The following is a 27,458-nucleotide window of genomic DNA, read 5'->3' on the forward strand; positions in this document are numbered from 1 at the left end:
ATAAAAATTACCATTTTACATGTAAATTAACTTGTTTATATTTGTAACATTAATATAAATAACTATTTTGGAAATATTTAGGAACAAACGAATGAATAAAAACTTAACCACCCCTCCTTTACAAAATCAATTTGACCATTATAGGCGATCGTGGGAAACGACTCTTTTCGTCATAGCCTTTAGCAAAGACGCACATGGTGTAATAGTGTTTGAATGGTACGGAGTGCATCAGTAATACAAGCCTACGGTACGCAGATCCGGTCTTGATCAAAGACTAGCAACAATGACCTACTAACTCTTTGAGGTCACTCGCTAGCCTAGTTTATGTTTGTTTGTTTGTTTGTTTGTTTATTAAAATTATTATGAAGACAGATTTTTTAAAGGAAATTTCAGAAAGAAATGCTTCGTTTTTCATCAAGAGGCACTTTTGTTCGAAACAAACATATTTTATTTTCATAAAAATTATGCATGCAGAAACATACACGGTGCGTGCAACAACATGTACACCACGTACGTACACAAGTACACACACGTATGTACATACACACGTCGTACGCACTTTTATTCAGCGCTGGTACTCTGCTTCACAAGTTGTAATTACAACAGAAAAAGATAGGCAACCAGCGAAAATTTTCAATTGATTCATTAGTCTTTTCACACAAGTGAACGTGCCCTACATCTGTCTCGGATTGTGATCGTCCATTTTGCAGAATTTCAGTGGTCGTTTGCGTATGAATATTGTTCTAAATAAATCAGAAACTGATTTAAGAAGACATAAGATGGGTGAAGAACCAGGGTATGTATTCATTATCGGATATGCATGTTTTGTTTTGTTTAAAAAAAGAGATAGAAACCTGGGTGGAAAATGTGGAGAAATATTTTTTGTTTCCATTTCGGTGGTTGCCAACATTATTGAGAATGAAGACATTGCTTGCAAGGGTTGAAAACCGTGAATGAGCAGGGGGAACCAGTCGTGCATTTAATAGGTCTTTGTACTGATTTTTTTTTTCTGCAAATAATAATTTGTTTCAAAATTTAGGATGATTTTGGGTGTCACAGTTGAATAAGGTTTTTAACTTTTTGAAGTATAAATAAAATAAGAGACCAATTCCAACTCGAAATTCATTCCAACTGCATCCCTTTTCACAACATTTCAACAATTTAACAAGGTCAAGGAAAAACATTTTTTTTTAAGGATTTAAAACTTTCTGTTTGGCGCCACCACTTTTTCACTTATTTTTAAAAAAGGGGTATTATAAATACTATATAGGTGGATTTCATATCGATTGAAAAGTGGTGGCGCCATACGGAAACTTTTCCTATAGTGCACAGCCGGGAATCATGGGAATACTTTAAGTTTTTCCGGGTTTTTTTCCCGTTTTTGTGCGCCCACCCATGATTATGGCTGTGCGTGCACATAATGTTTATTATGGTTTACATAAAATACATGTATCTTAAGGGGGAAAAGTTTCCGTATGGCGCCACCACTTTTTCATTCGAAATAAAATAATATAGTATCTAATTTACCTGAATGATATATCCCTTTTTGTAAAAATGAGTGAAAAAGTGGTGGCGCCATACGGAAAGTTTTAAATCCTTAAAAAAAAAAAATGTTTTTCCTTGACCTTGTTAAGTTGTTGAAATGTTGTGAAAAGGGATGCAGTTGGAATGAATTTCGAGTTGGAATTGGTCTCTTATTTTATTTATACTTCAAAAAGTGCTCACTCCACACTAGTGGATTGTGGAGAATGCTTGTATTTTTTTACTTTTGATATACCTTTTCCTTTTTCACCAATTAGTGCTGGGCGAATAGTGAAATTTTGATATTCGGATACCGCTGGCGAACTATCCGAAATTAACCGGATATTCGAATAGTTTTTTTTCGCCGCTAGAGGGCGCTGTGAATGAGATCGTATGGGCGGATTGATATTAGTTTAAGACAGTGTCACTCGGTTCATTCATAAAAATAACCGGATCTAATTTAAAGATGGCGATTTGCTTTTTCTTTTGATCGTGATTGACTCTACGTGAAGGAAAACTTTCGTAATCTTTGAACAAATTACGTCAGAAATGTCACTGTTTTAACTCTTCACGGAGGTGAGCATAGTTAAATACTTAATTTATGCTGTTTTATGCTGTCTTAATAGAAGTTACATAAGGATTCAGAAAAAACATTCCTATCAGTTGTCGCCCGACGTCCGCGGATATTCGGATATTAAATGAATATCCGGTTACTTGGTTGTAATTACAGAACTATCCGGTTTATAAATAGGTATTCGCGCCCTATGCAGATATCTGGTTAAGAAAAAAAAGGCATTTGCGATTACGGATAGGAAAACCTATTCGCCATTAACTGGATATTCGAATAATTCGCCCAGGCCTATCACCAATATTATTAGTTTCTTTATTTCTCCTTTACAGAAAGCTTTTCATAGGTGCTGTAAACAGCCAGGTCACTAAAGGTATGTTGTAAGATTTATTTAAAATAGCAATCTGTTAATTCTCTGGGAACCTAAGCAGAAGGAGACCAATTAGGACCATGGTTAAGATGTTGAATGAGCTCAGTCGCTGCATTCACGAGAAATGTGTGGCGTGAGCTTCATTATGCCAGTCTCTGATCCAAATTCAGACTATTTGGATCTGCCTGGTTTAAAAAATAGAGCTGTTTTATTTCTTTAGATATAAAGAAACCCTGCTCTTTCAGCTACCTCTCTAGTGCTGCGGACACTGTTCCCAGAAGCTCTTTGGAATCTATAAGTCTGGGGCTATCATAAGGTTGACATGCCGTCATTTCAACATTTCTTCCTTAAATGTTGATCCTTGTTCCAGACCTTTATGTCAGCAGATACTCTCAACCTTGCCATCCCAAGCTGCCACTTGGGTTGATGTAGTAGTAGTTGTGCTGTTGTAAATTTTACAATGGCAGGTTGATTAGTTAATTACTTTGAAGACTATATTTAGTTGTAACTTGTAAGCCTAGTTCTGTAAAACTGTTATATTTTTTGTTTCCCATCAGAGGAATTCCAGAGTTTCTTTGAGAAGTTTGGTGAAGTGTCGGACATTGTGTTGATGGAGGACTCAATCACAAAGAAGAACAGGGGCTTTGGTTTCGTGACCTTTGCCGACCCAGCTGTTGCCACAAAAATCATGCAGACAGGACCTCATTTATTGAATGGAAGAGAGGTAAAAATAACTTTTATAACTTTGAAACATTCAAAGCATGACTGTACATGGAGTTTTGAAAAATCAATCAGTTACTGCACAGAAGCGCACTCCCTCCATACAAAACCTTTGGAGAGAACACGCACGCTTAAAGGAACTGGGATGGATTTTTAATTTTTTAAATTTTATTTATTGACATCCAACAGCGGAAAGCCGCCACTTACAGGAATCGTTAAAAACTATGATGTCATAATTCCATGTACAGCCATAGACCTGCTTTGATCATGAGGTCACAGCCCCTTCAACTAAGCTGTAGGTCAAATTTGAGACCACTCAAAAGAAATCATAGAAAAAGTGATGATGATTTAATTGTATAACAAAGTTCAAAGAGTGACCATCCTCTTGGAAAGTAACTTGGGTTCTAGTTTTTAGAATTGTTAATACACCACAGTAAAAAGTCTTGCAGAAGGTCCTTGCAGTTTGACCAACGAAGGTCTTTCGTTCAAGAACACTTGACAAGGTTGACTGATGTTCATAAAGTATTGTTTATGTGTTTTTTTTTTAAAGATTGACCCCAAACCAAGTGTTCAAAGAGGACAGCTTCCTCCGAGCAAACCGATGCCACACAAGAGCCTGGACAAGAAAGTGTTTGTCGGAGGAATTGCTCAAGGAACATCCGAGGAGGGACTCAGGAATTTCTTCAATAGCCAAAACTTACCGGTAAGTTGACATGTGGTAACATCACTTTAATTTTTAATTTGGTTTTATTGATGCATATTTCTGTTATTCAACAAATGTCTTGTCTGTTCTTTAACTTGACATTTTCTAGTCAACTTTCTTTTTTTATAACATAACATAAAAAAATATAACATAAAAAACAGTTTGCAGATTAATAAGGTTTTAAAAACTCGGGTTTAAAAGAAATTGAAAAGAAAGTTGTACGAATTGATCTGATAAGTTTGTTTGTTTTCTTATTTGTTTTCAGGTTCAAGATATTGTGCTTATGCATGACAGCCAAACCTTGAAGAGTAGAGGTAAGTTACTTTAAGCATCAAAACAGGATTCAATTTGCCTCAAAGATTGTAATCAATTTCGCAATTTCTTCCACCTTTTTGCTTTGCAAGAAATTCTTACTACATATTCATATGCTCCAGTTTCTGACGTTTTGCACTTGTCTTTGCTAAAATACAACAAGAATTTATAATTGTGTATTTTTTGGTCGTTCTGAAACTGGTGTATTTTATTTGTATTCATGCTTGAAGTTGTAAATTATGTAATGACATAACTAAGCTATTAACTATGGATTAGTTTCAATCTATATTGAGTCATTTTGTCGTTAAGCCATTTGGATGAAAAAGTACAAATTTATGTAAAAGGGTATTTTTCCTTGATTCCTATGTTTGGTCTTTTCAATTGAACCAATGTTTTTCATTTACAACATCTCATTCATTGAAACTTTGGTTTGATAAAGTAAGCTAACTTTAAAGGCAATATTGTGCCCCTTAAGGTGCATATAAACTTTGTAACTCTAAGAGTAATATGTACGTGTACACAGCTTCATTTAAGTAAGCTACAATTCCTAGAGGCTAACAAACTAATACAATCTTGCCAAACTTATGAAATTGAATCCCAATTTAATATTGAAATATCTCGCTTAGAAACTGAAGGAGGTTACCATGTTTATTCAACTAAGCTATTTTGAATAGTTGTTAAGACCTTAATCTAAGTTGGTATGTTATCACAAATCATATTTCTTTCATTCACATGCTTTAGCTTATTGCTCTTAACACCTTGTTATGCTTTAACCCAAGTGTTTCTAGCGAAGGCTTAATTCATTCCAAACTTGCTGCCCCTTACAAGGAGTTGAATACATGTCTTCGTAATATTAAGTAATATACCTGTATTAGTAACTTGTACCTTAACCAATATTTTGTTTCCTTATTTAGTTGTATTTCTATTTAGGTATTGATGAGTAAGATATCTTTGATGAGGTTAACAAGTGCTGACTGGTTACCATTTGCTTTTGATCTTGCCTAAATCTCTCAATAATTTCAACTCCCTTATTTGGTACAACTTTGCCACAAATAAAACTTAAATTTCACACTATCTCAAAGTTCTTCTTAGAGGAAAAAAAGACACATGCAAAAATTATAAGATTGGTGGTTGTGGGTTTAAAAACATTTTTTAGTTTTTTGTTTTTTTTGTGCAAAAGTTCATTTGAGTAGATTTCACTTACCGCCCCCCCTCCCCCCATCGCTGTTATATTTTCAAGCATTACATGTTTTCAAGCATTACAAGTTAATAACTTCACCACAACACAACAGCCATTTTTGAAAGTTAGAGTTACTGTAAAGTGTTAAGTGATTTACTCTTATCCTTCAAAATTTGATGAAAATGATTAGGTAACAATATATGGATCATATGCCATACTATCATAGAATAGTCTTTGAGAGAAGAAACCATGTGACCAATAGAAACCATGTGACCAACATGTGACTTTATTCAGGTCATGTGACAATCAAAAGCATAAGATCAAACCAGTGGTAATCTTGAAATGTTCTACATATCCACAATTTATATACGACTACCTCGCATGCCTAGGTTTTGGATTTGTGACGTTCGCCGATGACAACACCGTGGACAGAGTCTGCCGGACACGATTTTTCAACATTGATAACAAAACGGTGCAGTTCTATGTTCCCACTTACTTCTTAATTTATGTTATATGATGTGAGAGATGGAATGAGTGTGTGTGATGAGGAAACTTGAGTTTTCAGAGAAGCTTACTTTTTCATACAAGTCTATGCTGAAATAGTCTTTTCAATGATTTTTTTTTTCGGCTTAAACTTGGATGAGAAGTTTTCTCATGAGAACGTGAGGTGAAAAAAACAAATATGATTTTCATTTTTGGAATTTGACTTTTTCAAAAACGTATTGATTTGAAATGTTGAAAATTTTGAATATCAAGTGAGTGTGCAGAGAAAAGGTTTTTCTAGAGAAAAGGTTTTTCTAGAGAAAAGGTTTTTCTTTCCATTTATTGGTAGCAATAGCATTATTATTGTTAATATTGTGGTCCTATTCGTTACAAGTGTTCACCAACCTTTGTGCCATGTTAGCTAGATACCAAAACATGGAAATTGTTCATGAGCTGGGGATGAAAACGATGAGATTTTATGAGTTGTTTTAAAATACGTTTTCGTTATTCTTCCACATTACTTTTGTTTTTATCAGAAGCGTTAAAATTTGATTGGCTGTGCAGAAAGCATTCAGCATTTTTACCAAGGTCGCAGAAAATAAAGTGTGTTTTGTAGTCCTTGATGATAAGCGTTTCATTAAGAAATTGTGGAGGGATTCAATTGTTTTATGTAGTGAGCATTACATAATGGTTGGTTATTGATTAACAATAAATAAGTTAAAGTTACTTGGAGCCAGTGACCCGTATCAGACACAAATGGATTATTTTACACTCGTCAGTAAATACAATATTTCATGGGTGGAATTTAATACATTACGTATTACGTACAATTATTTTGAAAAAAAAAGGTGTGATGAACCATAGTACCATTGTGTTAACGTACTATTACTACTGTAAATGTAGTTAAATGCAGTGTATGTAGTTACCGTGTTTAGTGAAATACTGGTACTTACATTTATGCAGTGGTATTAAGAATCTACATGTATGAGGAAGTTAGTTTAAAATGATAGAGTTGACTCTGCCACGTCGTACAGGTAAAAATTTACCCTTATGGCAAGAGTCATTGCAAGTAAAATGTAGATGATTATTGGTAGAGAGTATACAAGATTTGAAGTAGGTCGCAGACAGGTTTTAGATGTACAATGTATGTAACGTATCATATGTTAAAACTAGCAGAAAGTATGAGGTACTTTTATAACTCACTGTGCTCCAAGTGGTTTGGCTTATTTATTTACTTAAGAATAACATAGATAGGATATACGCCTCTCTTCATATTTATGCATGAGGTACGTCACAATTCCAACCCAAAATGAGGCGATGGGCGCAGCCACTGCAAGTTGTGGCGTACGTGCGCCTATAGCCTCATTTTGGGTGAGAATTGTGACTTCATGCATGAATATTAAGAGAGGCGTTTAGTGATCTGAGAACCTAGTGATAAGCTTCCCTTATTGTGACTCACCTTTTTAGCACTCCATGTTCATGTAGAGATGTGTGGTTAGAGAGAGAGAGAGTGTGTGTTAAGGGAGTCTTAAAATGGCGTCTTAGTGGCTTCAATCCGCTAATGAATTCCACACACTGTATCAACTACTGCCATTTGCATTTGATGTGGTTCCGTTGTGCGATGTAGATACACAACTTAATTATCTCTACACAAGATAGCCAAAGATAACATTTCTGGGTTACATTTATGAAAAGAAATGGAAAGTATTCCAGCTGCAGATTTTCGTTTTGAAGTCTGAAGAAACAAAGTGGAAATTAAGAGAACATTTTGTGGCGATATATATGTTGTTAATTGACTGTTTTGTCTTGAATCAAATTGAATTCTGGAGAGAAAAATTGTACCAAGGATCTCTAAAATGTAGCAAGTCTACAATGCAGAGAACCTTTGTACACTTTGACCTCTCTTTCCCATGATCATGAAATCATTTGTTTTAAACGATGGGTTCCTTATTTATCCCAATAGGTGGAGTGCAAGAAGGCTGAGCCAAGAGGCAGGAATGAGATGGGAGGCCCAGGAGGAGGTGGCCCTGGGGGTCCAGGAGGCCCTGGGGGTCCAGGAGGCCCAGGGGGTAACTTCAACCCAATGCATAGGGGTGGACAAGGAGGCGGCCCCAATAATGGTGGATTCAACCAGGGCTGGAATCCTAACCCTAACCAGGGCTTTGGGAATAATCAGTACAACCAAGGAGGTGGCAACTTTGGACAGCAAGGTGAGACTTCTAATAAAATATAAAATGGATCAACATGAATCAGGATTGTTCAGCATATTCTAACATTGGTAGAATTTTAAATTTACTCAGTCAGTTTCTCTTGTGGTACATGACTTGACATTTGAAATGGAAAAAGTTGCACCTGCTTTGAGTTGCTGCTAACTACTTCCCAGGTTGTATCACAAACTATTAGATATAGAGCAGAATTCCTTCAACAAACAAAAGTTAAGATTTTGTTTTGTGTCTCTCTGATCTTGCAGGAGGGTGGGGAGGTCCTCCTCAACAAGGACAGATGGGTAAGGAACCTTAATCTAAAGTCTTGCAAAACTTTAAGAAAGAGATGAATAATTACAGTTCTTACATTTGGAAAAAAGAGACTGGTATGATAGTTTAGACCTACACGATGCACATGAAGATGAAAAATAAGGATATTTTAAAAAGTTGAAACGAGGGGGTATCACTAGAAAGCCAGAAACAAACAAATACCAAAATGTATCTGCCTTCAAAAGCAGCAGCTTTGAAAGTCAAAAAGTGATATCAAAATGGTTTACCGCAACCTCTCTTAGTTTCACTCCCACCATGCAAAGTTTCAAATCCTAGCTTTGAAATTATTGACTATTTGACCCTGTCCAGGAGGTAACTATGGTCAGCCACCGCAGCAGGGTTATGGTCCAAGGGGTGGACAAATGCCCAATCAAGGCTTCAGGAACCAGTACAGTAATGGTAATCAAGGAGGCTATAACCAACAACAACAACCACCACCACAACAACAACAACAACAAGCAGGTTATAACAGTGGTTATGGTCAACCTCAACAACAACAACAACAGCAACCACCACAACAACAACAACCTCAGCAACAGCAACAAGGCAATTATGGTAAGGTTCTTATGAAGCTGCGTATAAACTTTAGGAAAAACTGTTTAGGTCTGAGAAGAACTGGAGTTGAGGTAACGTTGGGTCTTTATAATTGAATCAGTGTATTCTGCTTATCTTCTGCCTAAGTAATCTTATTGTGATATTGTACTTGTTTGATATACACTATTATTGAAAGGCAGGTTTTAGGGAAATGGAAGAAAATTTCTTTTTCAAAGAATATCACAACATTTTGAAGATGTCTTATTTCCATTTCATCATGGATTAAGTCGGTGGATTGATGGAAAACTTACATGGATATGAAGTTATCAGTAAAACATTCAGGTTGTGAATTATTTTATTATAATCTCTTCGGAATTCGTGTCAGATCACACAAATCAACTTTAAATAATTATTACATGAACCTAAATAATTTGTAAATGGTCAGTATAGTCCAATCTTATTTGTGTTACTACACCATGTGTACCCGGCCCATGCATGTCTACTTCACTGTGTACTTATGGTAGAATGCCCTCATAATACTAGCATGCCTAAGTCTTATGATTCCTGTTTACATCCCCTACCCCCCTCCCTCCTAATCCTAGGGGCGACCCAGTGGAACCCCATTGGTGCCTCCCGTTGTATTTGCATTTGACTAAACTAGCACGACTACAATGTTTGTCTCATGATTCATGTTTACCCCCTTAGGACGACCCAACGTTGGCGGTGACGTACCACCTCTAAAGAGTCCCCGCTTTAATAAACCTCTAGGTACCTATTGGCCATTGTCGTTTGATTTTTTTGCACCTGTTGATGGTGTCTTGCACCAAGCGTTGTGATTTCTAATGTTGGTTGTTTGGGCTGTTTTACCCATTGTTCTGGTTTTTGTTAAACAGTTGTTTTGATTGAATGCTGATCAATGATGTTGGGTTAACTAAATTTTTAAAATCTTAAATTGCATTTACATATTAATAATCGCATTTTTGTCATCAAGATCAAAATATGTTGGCCAGATGAAATGAAAATTTGCTGATGTTTATATCAGTTTGAATTTCTGAAATTTGTTCTCCCTTTTTTTTCTCTACTTTTTTTCCCCCTGATGTTTCCATAACTTTGTGGTGGCCGAGTGGTCTAACCAAGAAGCTGCATGAATAGGCCTGGGCGAATTATTCGAATATCCGGTTAATGGCGAATAGGTTTTCCTATCCGTAACCACGAATGCCTTTTTTTTCTTAATCGGATATCCGCATAGGGCGCGAATACCTATTTACAAACCGGATAATTCTGTAATTACAACCGAGTAACCGGATATTCTTTAATATCCGAATATCCGCGGACGTCGGGCGACAACTGACATGAATGTTTTGTCTGAATCCTTATGAAACTTCTATTAAAACAGCATAAAACAGCATATATTAAGTATTTAACTAAGCTCACCTCCGTGAAGAGTTAAAACAATGACATTTCTGACGTAATTTGTTCAAAGATTACAAAAGTTTTCCTTCACGTAGAGTCAATCACGATCAAAAGAAAAAGCAAATTGCCATCTTTAAATTAGATCCGGTCATTTTTATGAATGAACCGAGTGACACTGTTTAAAACTAATATCAATCCGCCCATAAGATCTCATTCACAAACGAACAGCTCCCTCTAGCGGCAAAAAAAATATTTGAATATCCGGTTAATTTCGGATAGTTGGCCAGTGGTATCCGAATAACAAAATTTCACTATTCACCCAGCACTATGCATGAACATTTATCAGCATTGGTTTTGTTTACTAACAATGGAATTTGTGGTTCTAGCTACGTTGTGTTGTGAATTTTTGTAATTAACTAATTCTTATAAACTAATCCCTAGTTATTCTTCATTTTGTGTTTATCAGGAGCACAACTCTCAGCAACAACACTTACCCATTTCAATATTTAAACCTTATCATCAACAAATCTAAACTATTTTTATTTCAAATTGTAAGAACAGGCAACTTGAGTTGTATATAGTTGCTCCAGTTCCCTTTTGAAAATAATACACCGAACCTGGGTCCAATTTCACGGCTCTGCTTACTTCACGATTTTGTTTTTTGAGGTCCGTAAGACTTTGTGCTTTACTGGATGCCATTAAGTACAGAACTGCCTACAGAAATGTGTGTGCTTTACAGGTTTCATGGTGCCTGAAGAGAATAATTCTGTAATTAGCAGAGCCATGAAACTGAGCTGTGGTATTTGATAAAGCTGACAGTCTTGATTGCCTCTGGCCATGGTGTTCCATCAAAATATTCCTATGCAGAATTTATTTTTGAAGTGTTCTTCAAAGATGAAATTTTTAACCTGAATTTCTTAGCCTGTCAACCAAGTCCTCCAACATCCCAATCTTTAAATTTAAAGATAACAATCATAACCCAATCAACATTGCAATTGCTTTCAACTTAGTTTTACCATAACATACAAATACAATCCTACCAAACACATTATCACAGTAATCACGGTAAGTAATCACGCAGGTTTCCTGACGTAAAATTGCTTTGTGTTTTTCTCTGTCAGGCGTTCCACAGACCTATGGTAACTATAATAACTATCAGCAACCGCAGCAGCAACAGCAAGCTCCACCCCAACAGCAACCTGACCAGTATAATCAACAAACCCCTCAACAACCGACCAACCAGGGATATAACGCTGGAAACTTCAATCAACCGGCACAACCAAACAACTTCCCTCAAAATGGTTTGTTAGAATCTACTCTCTTTAATATGAAGAAGAATGAAGTTTAACCTCGGTGGTTTACATAACATGCTCATGGTTGACAGTTCTAACTTAAAGACAGTGGACACTATTGGTAATTGTCAAAGACCAGTCTTCTCACTTGGTGTATCTAAACATATGCATAAAATAAACCTGTGAAAATTTTAGCCCAATTGGTCGTCGAAGTTGCGAGATATGAATGAAATAAAAAACACCCTTGTCACACAAAGTTGTGTGCTTTCGGATGCTTGATTTCGAGACCTCAAATTCTAAACTTGAGGTCTCGAAATCAAATTTGCAGAAAATTACTTCTTTCTTGAAAACTACGCCACTTCAGGGGGAGCCGTTTCTCACAATGTTTTATACCATCAACCTCTTCTCATTACTCGACACCACGTAAGGTTTTATGCTAATAATTATTTTGAGTAATTACCAATAGTGTCCACTGCCTTTAAATATAAATTCACCCTTTTTTTTTTTAATTACCTTCTATATTTCATGGTGTGAACCAAGGTTTTACCCAGGATTTTTTAAAGGGGTGTCAAAATTTGCTGAACATTTTAAAACTTGTTCACTTAAAATACATTTACAATGTCCATGTATATGACAAATATAACGGGGTGTCCAAAAGATGCACAGACACCCCCTTTGGCTAACACTATGGTGTGGAACTGTTTGAAAAATAACATGCTCAAAACATTAGTTATTTCATGACTATATAAAATTACTTGATATAATTATAATAGAGATTTTGTTATGAGGTAGTAAATGGATGATTATGTTATTTGGTTTAGGTAACATGGGGAACTACCCACAGGAAGCATCAGGCTACGGACCTCAACGAGTCAATTACAGCGCCCCAACCCAAGGGAACTTCACTCAACCACAAGGTAAAATCTTGCTTCAGTTCATGAATCTGATGAGAAAATTTAAACGGAGAGCTGTAGAAACAGTTTGTTACAAAGGCGTTTGTATAGAAAATCTGTCGAGTATAAGGAAGATAATGTTGAACCAGAAGCAACTGAGACCAACATGAAGATGGTCAGTAGACGAGCTGTGCAGTGCTCATGTAATGGTCAATCCTATTTGTTATTGAATTGTTGTGTCCCAGCATCAGTAACCTGTAAACAAAATGTTTTGTACAGTCTGCCACCTGTTGCTGTTTGGCTTAATTGATTGATTTAATTTAATAAACTTATTGGCTCTTTCATCAGCTGGAGGATACGGCACTGACCCTAGTATGAATTACGGCAATCAAGCAGCAGCAGCAGCACCACAACAACAACAACCGCCACCACCACAACAACAACAACCACCGCAGCAGAACTACGGACAACCAGCACAAGGAGACCATTCACAGGATATGTATGGTGGGACACCTCAGGCTGCTGGTAACTTTGCTGCACGTGGTGGAAACAACGCTGCCGTTCCATTCCATCCATACAGGAGATAAATTCCCATCATTGTCTCATGTTGGCTACAAATGTAGAAACAAACCAAGTGTAATAATTATCTGTTCTTCTTATTTACAGGAACTAGATTCTTAACTTGTGTTATCTTTCAAACCCAGACTCGGATTCTACAAATATTTACCTCAAGAGATTTTTTTTTTTTAACTGATGGGAAGTTTTAAAAAATGTAGTCTGCTGTGTAATCATACACAAGTATTTGTTTGAATTTCATTAAAACAACTTTCACAGCTGAGCTGACATCATTTATGAAATTTAAGTAACAAATTTAAAAAGTTACTTTGTCAGTACGTCAGGAAAACACATTTTTCATTTGAACATCTGGATGACACTCGCATGATATTTTGAAAAGATTTTGCCAACTTGTAATATTTCCTGTAGAAAAAGTGTTAAATGAACTCACTATTAATTTGCCATCATCATTTTGTTTATAAAGTTTGTCTTAGTCATTGTAAAGATTGGCCACCAACGTCTTTTTAGTTTTTATTTTATTTTAATTTGGGGCATCATAATTACCATGTCCACTTTGTAAATAAAATGAGCATGTATTTGTAGTTTTGTATGACCGTATGTTAAACAAGTACTTTTAGCCCTTTGGAAAGATCCTGCTACAGTCCAAATATGAGGCTATTAAAAACTTGAGTACAAAAGTCACTTACCGTAACCTGATGATTTTAAATTCAGTCGGTAGTTTTTACACTTAATGATAAGACAACAATCTAAGCTTAAAACGGCCACTTCCTAATTGCACTTTTCCCAAAGAACTTAACATGGAGTCAGTATAAATGTCAAACAATTTGTCAACATGTAGAGTTTTAATATGATTTTGTTTGATCAAACATGGACTGAAAACTATCCTTCCATGACGCTTAACGGAACAATTTATAACCAGTATCTAGCAAGATAGTTGACTCCATGGCTTTGTTTTTGGAAGTGGCTTATAAAGGTTGTAAGAGATGATGGACTTGTCAACTTGCAAAGCGATGATTGATTTAAAATGGCCTTTTATGGAATGGACTGTCTTATCATTCAAGACGTTTTCAAGAATTCAAGTACGATTCAGACATCGATAAACAACTGGGAGACTGAACCATACAAGAGCCATGATATTAACAACTATACAAAAGAGGCTGAAAGGGAAATTATTTGGTCTCGTCGATATTGTGATATGAATTTTTATGTTTTTGTGTAAAACGAGCCGCAAAACATTACTACATGATGACGAAGGAACTTGATGTAATTTCATGTAAAGTCTTTTTATACCGTTTCTGTTGAAACTTTCCCCTTTGTTTTAACTTGTAAGGATATTTTTATAATCGGGTAAACTATGAAGATTTCTGTCCATTCTTTATGTAGGAAAACCGAAGTGAAACAACCCTGTTGCAGATCAAATAAAATAATTGTTAAACTGTAGAGAAATGTTTGCCGTGTTTTGTGCCGTTTCCAAAGACTGCATACTTGTCTCTCTTTACCACTGAAGCAATTTGGCATCTTCTCTATCATCGGTCAACTGTCCTCGCATGATTTCTTCAAGGAGGCGTTTGCTTCAGGGCAGCGTTTTCTTCAGGCAGGCCTTGAATTTCATCTTTGAGAGGGCAAGGCCATTTTCATTTTGAAAAGGGCACTTCCATTGGAAAATCTTAAAGTCTATGGGAATTTTTGAAAGGGGGCCCAAGACCAGGGCAACGGAGGCCGTTGCCTCTGTGAAATTTCAGGGCTGAGAAATTTCTGACTTGTTTTTAAATCTGCCTGGTAATCACAAAATGCTTTATTTTTCTCAAAAGTAAATAAGCCGGGCTCTTTGATTTACTCTAGATATTATAAGAGCTCTGCGGATACTACTTCCCTAAAAGCTGTAGGCATCTGAGAAGGGGGTAGGGGAACAGCTAGTCCTCCCAAAACTTGCTATATGTGTACAATTACCATCTCCCCCCCCCCCCCCCATATAACTCTAGGCAGGGGTTATCAAAAGGTAGTGCTATCATGTGAGCGTGGCACATTCGCCGCGCGTGCAAGGGGTCAACACAAGGACCCTGCTTATGGTGTATTCATGGAGAGGTATAAATAGACAACAATACAAAATAATATATCATAACAATCAGATATTGAGTAATGAAGGAAAGATCACCTAAGTGTGACAATTTATTACAAGCTTGAACGAACACTAAAGGCGTTAATTATTGAAACATTATAGAAATTAAGACACTCTAAGATAACCGATAGCTAAACCTTGAAACCCTTCATATTAAAACCATCTGTATCCCTTTTTATGAATCCAGTAAAGCCAGTCGAGTTTTTCGCGTTTTGAAACATTGGAAAAATAGGCAAATTTAAAAAAAAAAATCACTTAACATGTTATTTTTCAGTTTTCTTTTTAACAGGAATCATTGTGCGAAAGTAATATTAAAAGGTAAATTCAATAGTAAATGCAAAATTGACATTATATGCAACTTGGTAAATTTCATTATTGTAGTAAGTAAACCAAAATAAAATTGTTGGACTTCACTTCCGTGCCACTAAATAAACCTCTTTAATACTTAAGATAACAAGTCTCCAAGTCTCAGGTTATCACAAAATTACACCGGAAGACTTCTTTTCTCATTGAAAAAAAATAATGTTCTTAAATTGCTATACATTTGAATAAGCATTAGTTAATGTAAACATTAAAACTGTTAAATTTGTGGCACGGCTGCAAAATCCACTGTACATGTTACAGTTTTTATTACGCTTGCAAATATAACCTTTATAAAACTCGTTAGTTAAAGTTGTCATAAACTGTAACTGGTATTATGCTCTGTCTCTCCCACTCTTTCATACACAATCTCGCTACGATCACTCACCACTATCTCGCGTAATACCAAATACTTTTTATTTTAGTTAACTCTTGAATTGACAAAAATATGCATAAAAATGACATTAACAGGAAAACGATCTTTTTTCTTTTACTTTTTGTAAACTTACAGATGTACCATTAAATCTTAGATGTTTTACCAAAAAAACCAAACAGAAGTGCTTACTCCTGTAACAGTAAGCTTGACTTTCTTCTGTGTTGGAATAATCTCAACCACACAACGGCCATCTTATTTGTAATCCAAACCGAGGTTAGACATAAAATAGTCTGCTCCCATGTTTGCACTTTGAGCAAGGCACAATGTAATAGAAAGGAGTTCAGACAAGGATGGCCATGGTGTGGTGAAATGGTTTTTGTCTTTAGCAATATTGAAGTAAAAATACACAAGTGGTGAGAGTAGCCGTGTAAATACATTAATATGCAGTTTGCCAGTTTTGGGTTCCTCAATACATTGATCTAGACTTTAAAATCAAACATTGATCAATTATGGTTTACAATTACTTCATATGATACTATCTTTTCTTCTTTTATGGAAAAAAATCAGGTAAAATTAGGTAATTCCTAGGAAACAATGAAATTAATTTGTTTCTAGATCTTCATTTAAAACTGGTTTGCATAAAAATTAGATCCCAAACCATTATTTTAATTTGGCATGAAGGTTTACTGTATCTAGCTTAATCTTTTTACACAGATACCTTTTATAAGAAGACAACACGCCAACTCTGGATGGTAAATTGTTAACAAGTCTACAAAGTAACAGAAATAGTGATTTGTACAAAGTGAAATCCATTTTTAACTTCCATCCTTTTTTGGGGTGAAAATTACTTAAGAAACAATGAACAATAATGTTAGGTCTTTGAAATGTCAAACTTTTAAGAAATAGGAAACCTTAAAACGATAAATATAATCATGAAAAATTAATGAGACATAATTAACGAACTGTTATTACTCATTTCCTAATGCCAAATTTACACAACATCAACAAACTTTACCACATTGGTGGTCTTGGTAAAAACAAACAGTATTTGTAAACGAAAGAGTAGATGAACTTCAAGCTTGGTACTTGCCTTTAATGCAATTCAAATTGAAGGTTTGTGCACAGAAGCAAAGTACCAGGCCGACAAAACAAGGAACAAATTATGCAAGTAATGAAAAAGATACCAAAATGCACCCTTTACTTGTTTGTTGTTAACACCGCCTCATCTTCTTTAAACCGATATAATTCATATCGATATTTATATTTTTGATAAAAAAATTGAAGCAAAGAGTGAAATCTTATTTTTTTTTAAAGCCCTGAGACCTCGTTCTTAACACATTTTCTTCACACAAGCCTGTATCCAATATAAACACATGGGTTACAGAAAAATATATGCAGTGGATGATGGAATTAACCACATAGCTATGGTGAATACATGGCAACTGAACTACCGCTAGTAAAATCAGCAACCAGTACACTTGTACTTGTTCTTAAAAACTAGATAAGCAAACTGAATGATGTAATTAAACAATCGCAGAAGCTAGTCTCACATACTCGTGTTGACAGCAACGACATTAAAGACGCTGATGTGTAGCAAAATGTTTAAGACGACCCTTTCAATCGTATAATGGCAGTTACGTATTCTATAAACAATGGTGCAAGTGTACTGTTGTCTTTTACCCAAGCTCTTTTCCCTTAAAATCTTAAGAAGTGTTAAACTTACGACCATGGTCCATACCAACTAGTACCAACCAACAATTGGTTCCAATCAGACTTTTGCATATTATATAATTCTTCTACTTAACTTGCTGAGAAATAATTCTAGTAGTACATATTTATTATCAACGACCTGAATTTAGAATCTATGAAGGTAATAAAATATGGTTATCTCATCTCATGAACAAACTAACTGAAAGTGTCAATGTACAAGTGCATTCTGGAGACGATGTTATCGACTTTATAACCGGCTAGTAGTAACAGGCACTTTCTCATTACAAATACGTAGTTTGATTAAATGCCAACAAATTACTCATTAAAATACTAAAAGTGCTTTTTGATTGGTCAAACGAATCAGCAAACTCGTGTTTTGTATTTGATTGAATAATTTTTCTTAAAAGCGTCTGCGACCGAAAAACTAAACATTCAACAAAAAGACTAATCATTTATAATGTTCTACTGTTAAGCGAGAAAAAATCTAAACGTATTTACATAGGAGTTTTCCAAACATGTTTTCCTGTTCATAATCAAAGGACTCTAATGTGTTGAAGATATAATTGACCGTTAATGCAGCAACAATCTGACTTTTTACCATAACATACCATAACTTCAGTTAATTTGTGTAACCACCAAATATAAGAACATTTTAGAATCCAAAATCATTATTAATTTGTCAGAAAACCAAATAAAAACAATCAAATTTCAAACAATATAAAAAAAAGTCAACATTATGTTGCGATGAATTGAACTGAAATGCCCGATTCAATTAATATTATTGTGAAACTCTAAACCATTCTTAATTTTTAACCAGTAAAATAAAACTCATTTAGAAATGATGACCATCTGGCAATCCTATTAACTCTTGATGTAATTAAAATACATGAAAATAGATCATTATCTGTACGTGTTACTTTAAGAAAACTGTAGGGAGTCAATAATCCAGAATTTCCAAAGGGGAGTTTTTTTTTTAAGAGCGAGAAATAGAGAAAAATCAGGAAAGCATCCATTTTTCATAGAGATTTTCTGAATAGTTATAAGGAACACCAAGATGAACATATTATCAACAGACATTCACACAAAAAGCAGGATTTGTAGAAATCACCACAAACAAAGAACCAAAGCGAGGTTGGAAGGTACAACAGTCTAATCATCTTGTTTCAAAATGTATGACTGATGTTACAACAAACAAGGTATTTATGATGCTGACATTGAAACAAAGAATAAACAGTTGCAGGAATGTGGTGATGATTTTTACAAAACGCTGACAATTTTCATAACAAGTTTGTGAAAAAAATTATAACTCTAAACTTTGAAAGAAAACAATTCTGCCCAATATAATTCAGTTATTGTTACATAAGATAATAAGATTGAAACACGCCACAAAGAGAAATTCAATTCTTTTAAACAAAGAGAATTGTTTGTTTAAGACCAAACAAATGTGTCAGTTGTTAGTTCTCAATTTGAGTTGGAAATGATGAAGAAGTTCTCTTTGTGGCGTATGGGTTCCAAGGGCTGTCCATTTGTGGATTCATGGTTTTACTTTTTATCTTGATCGATTTTTTTAACTTTGCAAACTGAAAACTGGCAATATGACTCAAAATGGGTAGCAATCCACCACATCTTAATCAGAACTGTAGGCAGTCATCAACATTCATTCAAGTTATGAATATTGGACAAAGGTATTAGAGTGTTATAAAAGTGTGTCGTGCCGAAACTAAAACCAGTGAAACTTTACCAAGAATAAGTCAAGCCCTTGGAAACCATTTAATACAATACAATTCTGTCAAGACTGTTACATACAGTGGCATATAATTAAACAGTCTCACTTTCTACAATCTACTGGATTTTGTATTAACAAACTAGATTCTACTGTTCCCCCATTTCCCTCCTGACGTCTAAAACTACAAGTGGGCGAGTAATACAACCAGATCTCTTTCCCATCATCGACTCCATTACTGAAGTACTTTCTCTCCATACTCACTCCCCCCTACTCACTTGAACCATCCTCAAACCCATTCCCAGGTGTCATACCGAGTCAGAGGTTTGTTATTTACCAGTAGTTGGTGCCGTCGTTCTGTCCGGTGTTTGACGCTCCGCTATATCCACCGTACCCACCTTGTCCGCTATACTGCTGGGTCTGACCGCTCGTCATGTTCCCATAGGTATTGGTGCTGTTAGCAGCGCCGTATGTACCGGTGCTAGCACCACCATAAGTGCCTGGGGTACTGCCGTAGGCAGTGCTATTCCATGAGGAATCTCCTCCGGCGCCGCCACCTTGCCAAGAGCTTCCCTGACTCTGCCAGTTGGAGGAATTAGCACCGCCGTATCCCTGGTACCCGGCACCACCACCACCCCCGCTGCCGTATTGATAGCTGTTGTTCTCATAACCGCTTCCTCCTACAAAAGAAATTGAAAGTAGAAACTCATTAAACACCTTAAAAACTAAGAAGTTTGAAAGGGCACCTTATGAAGAAATATGTACATTTCTACTATAGCATTTCAAGGGCACCAAGGCAATGACCAGGGGGCATGGAGGGAATCGCCTTCATTGCCTCCGTGTAGCATCAGGCCTGAAGTTGATAAAACATTGTGCATGGTACAACAGCCATTCTGGATGTGTCATTTTTTGTTTCTTGTTTTCCAGAGAGATATCCGAGCACACTGATCGGAACCAACACAACTACTCAAAAGAGATTTATACAAGATGCTATCGTAAACCTCACCTAACTTATCAAAAGATATATACTAAGTGTATCTATCAAACAAAAAAATTAAGAAAGGGAAAAAAATCAAATTAAAAAAGTAATGAGATCGAAAGAATTGGACAACGAATGTTGGCCTTGATAACAAAGCTGTTACCTGGATTGAACATATTACCGTTGCCATAGCTACCACCAAATCCTCCTTGTGACTGGCCCGAGTTGGAATTAACAGACTTGATCTCCACCTGTCATCAAGAAATCAGATTGGATGAGGGAATTAGATTGGATCTTAAAAGGAAGTTGTACAAACATTTCAAAGGAGGTTTTCATTAATGTATTTGAAACTCAACGGAAGGTATTATCATCAAAGTATTTTTCCATGCATACTTGTTAGGGAGGCCGTCTTTAACTAACCCCCATTTTCCGCCGTAAACCGCCGGATCCCTGCGGCTTTTAACTCGGTGAACACTTACAAAAGGATTGCATAAATCATGAATATACCAGCGCTGAAGAGGTCATGCTCTGGCCGAAGGGTTCATTAAAACCCCAGTCCCTTGCCAGGGGGATTAACATCTGAATAAGCAATGGGACAACAAAGGAAGTTTGGGAGGTGTTGGGCTATTGTATACAGCAGATTAGGGCTTAAGTAGGATTTGAAACTTTGGATTAGGGCTTGTCAGGTGAAGTGAGCAGCCATAACAAAGCGGAGCAATCAAAGGGTTACATCTCAATTACTAAAGATCTCAATTACTAAAGATCTCAATTACTAAAGATCTCTGCAGAATATCTCTGCAGGAGCCAGTAATTGGTCTCTTTGTTGAAGCCACTGCCCAAGCCTGTTTGAGTAAAGCTCATGCATATTCGTGCGACGTAATGTAGCTTTGTGAATTGACCTGTAGATAATAAGCTAATTAAAGTGGTGAAAGAAAAACCACTGGGATCGGGGTTTTTTCTTTCACCACTTAAAATAGTAAATGGGGGTTAGTTAAAGACGGCCTCCCTTATGATCAGGGGGGAGGGGGTTAAGAGTCATTGCCGACTGAAAAATCTGAAACCAGGAACTAAATCTTAGGAGTTCTATTGAAATGATGACATTTCCACCTCTTGATAACTCCTTGCGGTGTAAATTTCACTTCACAGTGGTTGTAGGACTGGCATCCTCACCACTAGAGAAGTAGATCACAGGGCAAGATGTCTTTGTGATTTCTCATTGAACAATTTCAGTGAGATCGAGCTCTCGATCACATGAAAGCTGCCCTATGAATTCAATTAATGTTTAAGTTAATAGTCCTTACTCGTTTGTCTAAGATGCTGACGTATTGTTGTTTCCTCGCCTTCGCTGCATCTTCTGCTTTCTCGAAAGTCACAAAACCAAATCCTGTACAACAAAGTGACAGTGATGGAGGGTTGAATGACAAATGCAATTAAAAAAAACTTATCTTCCTGTAACACATTAAAGGGAAGGTACACGTTTGGTAATAACTCAAAACAAATATTAACTTAAAAACTGACTTGGTAACGAGCATTGGAGAGCTGTTGATGGTATAAAACATTGTGGGAAACGACTACCTCTGAAGTGATGTAGTTTTTGAGAAAGAGGTAATTTCTCACTAAAATAATAAAAGACTTCTATAGAAGTCTTTTATTCCTATCTGAAAGCACACAAATTTGTCCAACAAGGATGTTTTTTCTTTCATCATTTTCTCGCAAATTGAGCCCACATTTTCACAGGCTTGTTATTTTATGCACATGATGGGATACACCAAGTGAGAAGACTGATCTTTGACAAAAACCAAATGTGTACCTTCCCTTTAACAGCTAAATATCTTCTTCCAACGTATCAATATTTACTTAACACAAACTCATATTTCTAAAAAGAGCAGAGTATACTGTTTGAAACTTGGAGACCACAGCGGCTCAGAACTACCGCTTACTACTTCGACATGTATCATCCATACCATGCAAAGCTTCAAACATCATTTCTTACAAATGGGGTAGAAATAAACTGTCAAGCCGAAAATATTGCATTCTGCAAAGCATTAATTATCTACGCTTAGCATTTATCTTTAAGTCTGTCTAGTGTTCATGGAAGCCTACCTCTTGAACGTTGCGTCTCCCGATCCTTCTTGATAATTGTGAAGCTAACCTAAAGGATGAGAACAATCAATAAATAAAGACGTCAACAAAATGTGGGTACTATAATGATATTGTACATGAGTGAGCTATACACCCCTTGCACAACATGCAGCGCATCTACAAACACCTATTTTGTCCGCCATTTTTGGAGTAAAGAACCAAAGAATTGACTCTCAAAATGACAGAAATGGTAGACCTTAATCTTGAGTGATAAGTTTCACATTGTGCAAGGGATTAATATGTGGTTATGGAAAATGTCGTGAGTTATAGAGCTTTTATCTCATGAGTCTGGATGCCAAACTCCAATTCAGCCGACATGAAAACCTCTGATCAATCTTGGTTGCATTACCTTCACATTATATGTTTTACAGTAGGTCACATGCTAACAGAGCCGTTAACAAAAATGTCTCAATTGAATATGTGTTGCTTTTTTTGTAATGGGCAAATCAACTTGTTCTCAGTCAGTTGAATGTTGATCAATGTCCATAGGTAGGTAGACTTAATAAAATAAACCAAGGATCACTCACCTTTCCAAACTCGCTCAGGATCTCATCGATGTCATGTGTTTCCGTGTTTGCGTGAAGACCTCCAATAAAGACTTTCTTAGCGTCATCATCCTTGGCTCCGTACTGAGGTGCACCTCCGTACATGCTCCCACCTCCCATGCCTCCACCCATTCCTCCGCCCATACCACCCATGCCGCCCATTCCACCCATACCGCCCATGCCTCCCATTCCGCCCATGCCACCCATACTTCTGTTCTTATTGCTCTCTTTAGCAACTGAGCACGACAACTGTTGGAGAAAAAAAAAAAAAAATGAAAAGGGTGTTAAGTTGGAATGTTTCAAAATCCAAAATGAAGAAATATTAAATTTTACTCTGTCAAAACATTGTCATCCAATACCTAAACAAATATTATAAGACGATTCAAAGCAAGATCCTTGAAGGTAAACAAATGTAAAGCAAGAAGTTTAAGGAGTGTGTGGGAGCAACCGGCTTGATATTTAGCTCTTGGGGAAGCACGTAGGGAAATTTTGATTGAGTATGTGGGCTGGCCTACATGTAAATATGGTCTAATTTTGTTTAGAATTTTGTGGCTATTAAATAACAATTATTCTGATTTTTCTGAGGGGAATTTTGAGGGGAATGGAAATCAGACCCAAGTAGGAAGAGTATCATGTTTGGAGCAAGTACACCCAAGAAAGGTCTGGGAGCAACGAAAAAAAATCAAATCTTACTGGTCTGCCGTCGAGTTCATGAGAAACACCCAGAGCCTTATCTCTGTCTTCAACATTGAAGTAGTTTACAAATCCGTAACCTTTGCTCTTTCCTTCTGGTCCAGGTTCAGTAATCACCACAGCCGACTTGACATCTCCGTACTTTGAGAAGTGGGCGATGAGTGTTTCTAAAGGATAAAACAAAAAGTAAATGGTTTAACAAAAATGGAGTTAAAGGAACACGTTGCCTTGGATCGGACGAGTTGGTCTATAAAAAGCGTTTTGTAACCGTTTTCTATAAAATGCATATGGTTGGAAAGATGTTGTAAAAGTAGAATACAATGATCCACACAAATTTGCCTTGAAATTGCGTGGTTTTCCTTTTACTGTGCGAACTAACACGGTCGGCCATTTATGGGAGTCAAAAGTTTGACTTCCATAAATGGCCGACCGTGTTAGTCGACGAGGTAAAAGGAAAACCGTGCAATTTCGAGGCATGTTTGTGTGGATCATTGTATTCTACTTTTACAACATCTTTCTACCCATGTGCATTTTATAACAAACGCTTTTCAAAGACCAACTCGACCGATCCAAGGCAACGTGTTCCTTTAACCATTTCTCAATCCAATGCCCCAAAAACTTTCTTTTATGATATGAATTTAGTCTAGAATCAAACTCTTTTCATAATCGCCAATCAAAATATTTACAAAAACCACTGAAATCAAGTCAACTTCCAAATTTCTTTCGAAGACTCAATAAGGTTTAACTTTTTAAAAGAATTACCGTACATGACTTCACAGGAACATGTTGGTGCAGGTTCTAAGTACAAATCGAGCCTAGCATTTCATCTTCTAAAGGGCAAGGCACTTTTTATTTTTTAAAGTACACTGACATCCATTAGAAAATGAATATCAGAATCTTTTGAAGGGGCGGCTGAGGCCAAGACCAGGCAATATAAACCATGGCCTCATGTAAACTCCAGACCTACATGTGTAACTTAAGTGTCAATCTCATACCCAGGCCTGACACTTCACGGAGGCAACGAAGGCGATTGCCTCAGTTGCCCCTTGCCATTGCCTTGGTGCCCTTGAAATGCTCCAGTAGAAATTTACAATTTCCTCATAGGGTGCCCTTTGCCAAAGAGAAAATGCCTTGGTGCCCTTGCCCTTTCAAAAACGAAGCATACGGGCATGCATACCTTTTGTTGTCTTGAAGTGAAGTCCTCCGACATACACGTTTCTGAAAGTAAGTTAAGACAAGTACAATGTCAATCAATGCTGAAAAGCTTTATATGAGGGCATTCATTTTGAAGTTATCAAATATTTTATGTAAATCGTATTAAAGCCATTGGACCCTTTCGGTAAACAGTATTGTCCAAGGCCCACACTTCATGTATCACAACTTCTATATCAAATAACAAACCTGTGAAAATTTAGGCTCAATCGGTCATCTGAGTTTGGAGAAAATAACGGGAAAACCCACCCTTGTATTCGCGCGTTTCGCCGTGTCATGACATGTGTTTAAAATAAATCCATAATTCTCACTATCGAGAATTGATATTGTTTTACTGTTTCTCAAAAAGTAAAGCATTTCATGGAATATAATTTCAAAAGAAGTCTTTCACCACTACCTTCTGTAAACCCTGTAAGTTATTTTTCACCACAGTAAAACCAACAATATTTTAGGTTTGCACTGCATTGATCCGAATTGAATTTGAAAGAAGATTTAGGAAATAAAACAATTAAGCTTTTTGTAATGTAAGTCATTTATTAAAAGTTTCCCTTACAAAACACAAGTAGGCCTATTATTTAACAACAAGACAACAACGACGACACTAAAAATACAAGATATTGATAAGATAAGAATTTATAATCATCTAAAAAGATTCATTTATTGTTGGTAATGTTGATGTTTGTACAGTTACTTTAGACTTAGAGTTCAATTCAACAACACTACAGTCAACAGATTCAAACAAGAACTAGGCCTACTAAACTTTAATTTAAAAAAAGAGGACAAATTTTAGTAAAATAATGAAAACCGTACACAGTTAAACTGAACTAATAATAATAAGCCAACTGAAACATGGACAAAGTTTACAATGACTGTAAGTTCATGTGATTAAAAATTTGATTTACATTAAAAATTGCCATGCCCCATGTGCTTATTTTTCAAAAGAAAATTGCACTGGTGGTGGATGGCTGGCTGTGCACATGATGCAACAAAAACTGAACAATTCTACAATTTCAAGTCGTTTGTTTTGTTCATAAAGAAGGCTTAAATATAGCATGATTTATATCACATTACACTATGCACAAGATAGAACAATACCGTCCAATTAACTAGTAAAATATTATCCGATGCATCAAACATTTTTAGGAAAATAATGTGCCATACGGAAGTTGTTGGCGTCCAACGTACGAGAAAGGAGATGCGTGTTAAAATGCCGGGCAAATGTTTTTTCCAAACTGGCTTGATCAGCTTCAACAATTTTTAAATCTAAAAAACACAATTTTCTGAACATTATTTGGACATCAATATTTCCATAGAACATTTATAATTATTAAAGAATCGTTAAGATATTGTGAATTGTACTTACGGCAAGTCTGATTGCTCCATTTTTCTGTTTTAAGTGTGTTATTAGGTTGCGGAATTACAGCGTGCAAGATCTTCAGCAGCGGACAAACGGGCCTCTTCCACAAAACGCGTGTTACATACATGAAGCTGTTCGGATACGCATTGTGGGGTGGCTGTTCGTTTGAAGCATTGAACTAGAAACTCACATCACAGTGCACAATCATGGGGAGGGGGAGGGGCTCACCCCCCCCCCCCCCCCCCCAAAATGGGTGGTGGTGGTGTGGGAGAGTGCTAGCCATAAGAGAATGGATGTGAATTAGATACAAACCATATACAATTTTGTGTAGTATAACGTTGAGAGGCCAAGATTCATTTGTGTAACATAACTTTTAAAGAAAAGACTAAAGGGAGGGGGCGGGGACTGTATAAAGAAGACTTGCAGGGCCTTAAAATTGTTTCCTATCTTGTTTATCGTGGAGGTATAATTAATTGAGCGATAGCCCCAGTGCATGAGATTTGTCGAATAAAGACTATGACAACTCGAAAGTCCTTTTAAGCTTAAAATTTAGCACTCCTTAGGAAACCCTCTTTTTGTTATCCATCCAATTTCTGAAAGCTGCTAACTTGACAAATTTCTATTCTGTGCAGAAATTGAGTGGGTCCCCCCTCACCAGTCACTGTAAACTTGGTTGGAAAAACATGTTGTTGTTTTTTAGTAAGCAACACTTTTCTGTGATTAGCAAGTCTTTGTGCTACAAACAAGGAGGCTACAATTGGGTGACCCACTACCAATATTTTGTTTTTTCGAACCTTGCACTCTTGCCGCGCAAACAGAAAATAAGCAAAGGCGATGTTATCATTTTAAAGTAAATGCTTCAACGTTACGTTTCCACGTATCCGAAATATTGCAGGTGAAAAATCGATTCACGTTCTTTATACAGCGCCCTCTACAACACACATGGAACCCGCGTGTTCGGTCCTACTAAAAGCCGACAACAAGCCGACAACGCCGACAACAAGCCCAGAGCGCCGCCAACACGCCGCCAACACGTTTTAAATACCTCAAAAATGGCAAATAAACCATATACATTTTAGAACTATATGTGTTCTGTAATATAAACTTAAAGTTAATGTAAAAACTTCACAAAAAGTGTGAAAT

At 36.4% G+C, this 27,458-nt stretch overlaps 2 protein-coding genes across 5 annotated transcripts; one reads left to right on the top strand and one right to left on the bottom strand.

Moving 5' to 3' along the window:
* Positions 1 to 663: 663 nt before the first annotated feature.
* On the top strand, positions 664 to 14,543 carry LOC139942335 (uncharacterized). 3 transcript variants are annotated; one of them, XM_071939163.1, is made up of 13 exons: positions 664 to 796; positions 2,422 to 2,462; positions 3,017 to 3,183; positions 3,730 to 3,882; positions 4,148 to 4,196; positions 5,764 to 5,846; positions 7,821 to 8,067; positions 8,328 to 8,363; positions 8,701 to 8,946; positions 9,631 to 9,693; positions 11,460 to 11,639; positions 12,452 to 12,547; positions 12,872 to 14,542. In XM_071939163.1, exons 1-13 carry the CDS (start codon positions 732 to 734, stop codon positions 13,108 to 13,110), a joined length of 1,665 nt encoding a protein of 554 aa, XP_071795264.1. In that variant the 5' UTR covers positions 664 to 731; the 3' UTR covers positions 13,111 to 14,542. The 3 variants fall into 3 exon arrangements, with proteins under 3 accessions (XP_071795264.1, XP_071795266.1, XP_071795267.1); XM_071939165.1 differs by lacking the exon at positions 8,328 to 8,363 and having other exon boundaries at positions 12,872 to 14,543; XM_071939166.1 differs by lacking the exon at positions 9,631 to 9,693.
* A 688-nt stretch (positions 14,544 to 15,231) lies between these two features.
* On the bottom strand, positions 15,232 to 26,448 carry LOC139942336 (heterogeneous nuclear ribonucleoprotein A1-like). 2 transcript variants are annotated; one of them, XM_071939168.1, is made up of 8 exons: positions 26,322 to 26,448; positions 24,924 to 24,964; positions 23,747 to 23,913; positions 23,036 to 23,302; positions 22,470 to 22,518; positions 21,668 to 21,750; positions 20,548 to 20,617; positions 15,232 to 20,067 (listed from the first exon to the last, which is right to left on the bottom strand). In XM_071939168.1, the coding sequence occupies exons 1-8, from the start codon at positions 26,339 to 26,341 to the stop codon at positions 19,721 to 19,723; spliced, it is 1,044 nt and encodes a 347-aa protein (XP_071795269.1). In that variant the 5' UTR covers positions 26,342 to 26,448; the 3' UTR covers positions 15,232 to 19,720. The 2 variants fall into 2 exon arrangements, with proteins under 2 accessions (XP_071795269.1, XP_071795268.1); XM_071939167.1 differs by having other exon boundaries at positions 20,530 to 20,617.
* Between the last annotated feature and the right edge of the window lie 1,010 nt (positions 26,449 to 27,458).

The sequence above is a fragment of the Asterias amurensis genome, chromosome 9, assembly GCF_032118995.1.
Source record: "Asterias amurensis chromosome 9, ASM3211899v1".
Classification (NCBI taxonomy): Eukaryota; Metazoa; Echinodermata; class Asteroidea; order Forcipulatida; family Asteriidae; genus Asterias; species Asterias amurensis.

What these genes read in the sequence shown, in the direction of transcription:
- LOC139942335 (XM_071939163.1), top strand. Translation starts at nt 732, where the DNA reads ATGAATATTGTTCTAAATAAATCAGAAACTGATTTAAGAAGACATAAG. An exon ending in AAACAGCCAGGTCACTAAAG is followed by an intron (nt 2,463 to 3,016) that starts GTATGTTGTAAG and finishes GTTTCCCATCAG; the next exon opens with AGGAATTCCAGAGTTTCTTT. An exon ending in TCAATAGCCAAAACTTACCG is followed by an intron (nt 3,883 to 4,147) that starts GTAAGTTGACAT and finishes ATTTGTTTTCAG; the next exon opens with GTTCAAGATATTGTGCTTAT.
- LOC139942336 (XM_071939167.1), bottom strand. Translation starts at nt 26,341, where the DNA reads ATGGAGCAATCAGACTTGCC. An exon ending in ATGGAGCAATCAGACTTGCC is followed by an intron (nt 24,965 to 26,321) that starts GTAAGTACAATT and finishes ACTTACTTTCAG; the next exon opens with AAACGTGTATGTCGGAGGAC. An exon ending in TCAGCATCTTAGACAAACGA is followed by an intron (nt 20,618 to 21,667) that starts GTAAGGACTATT and finishes TCTTGATGACAG; the next exon opens with GTGGAGATCAAGTCTGTTAA.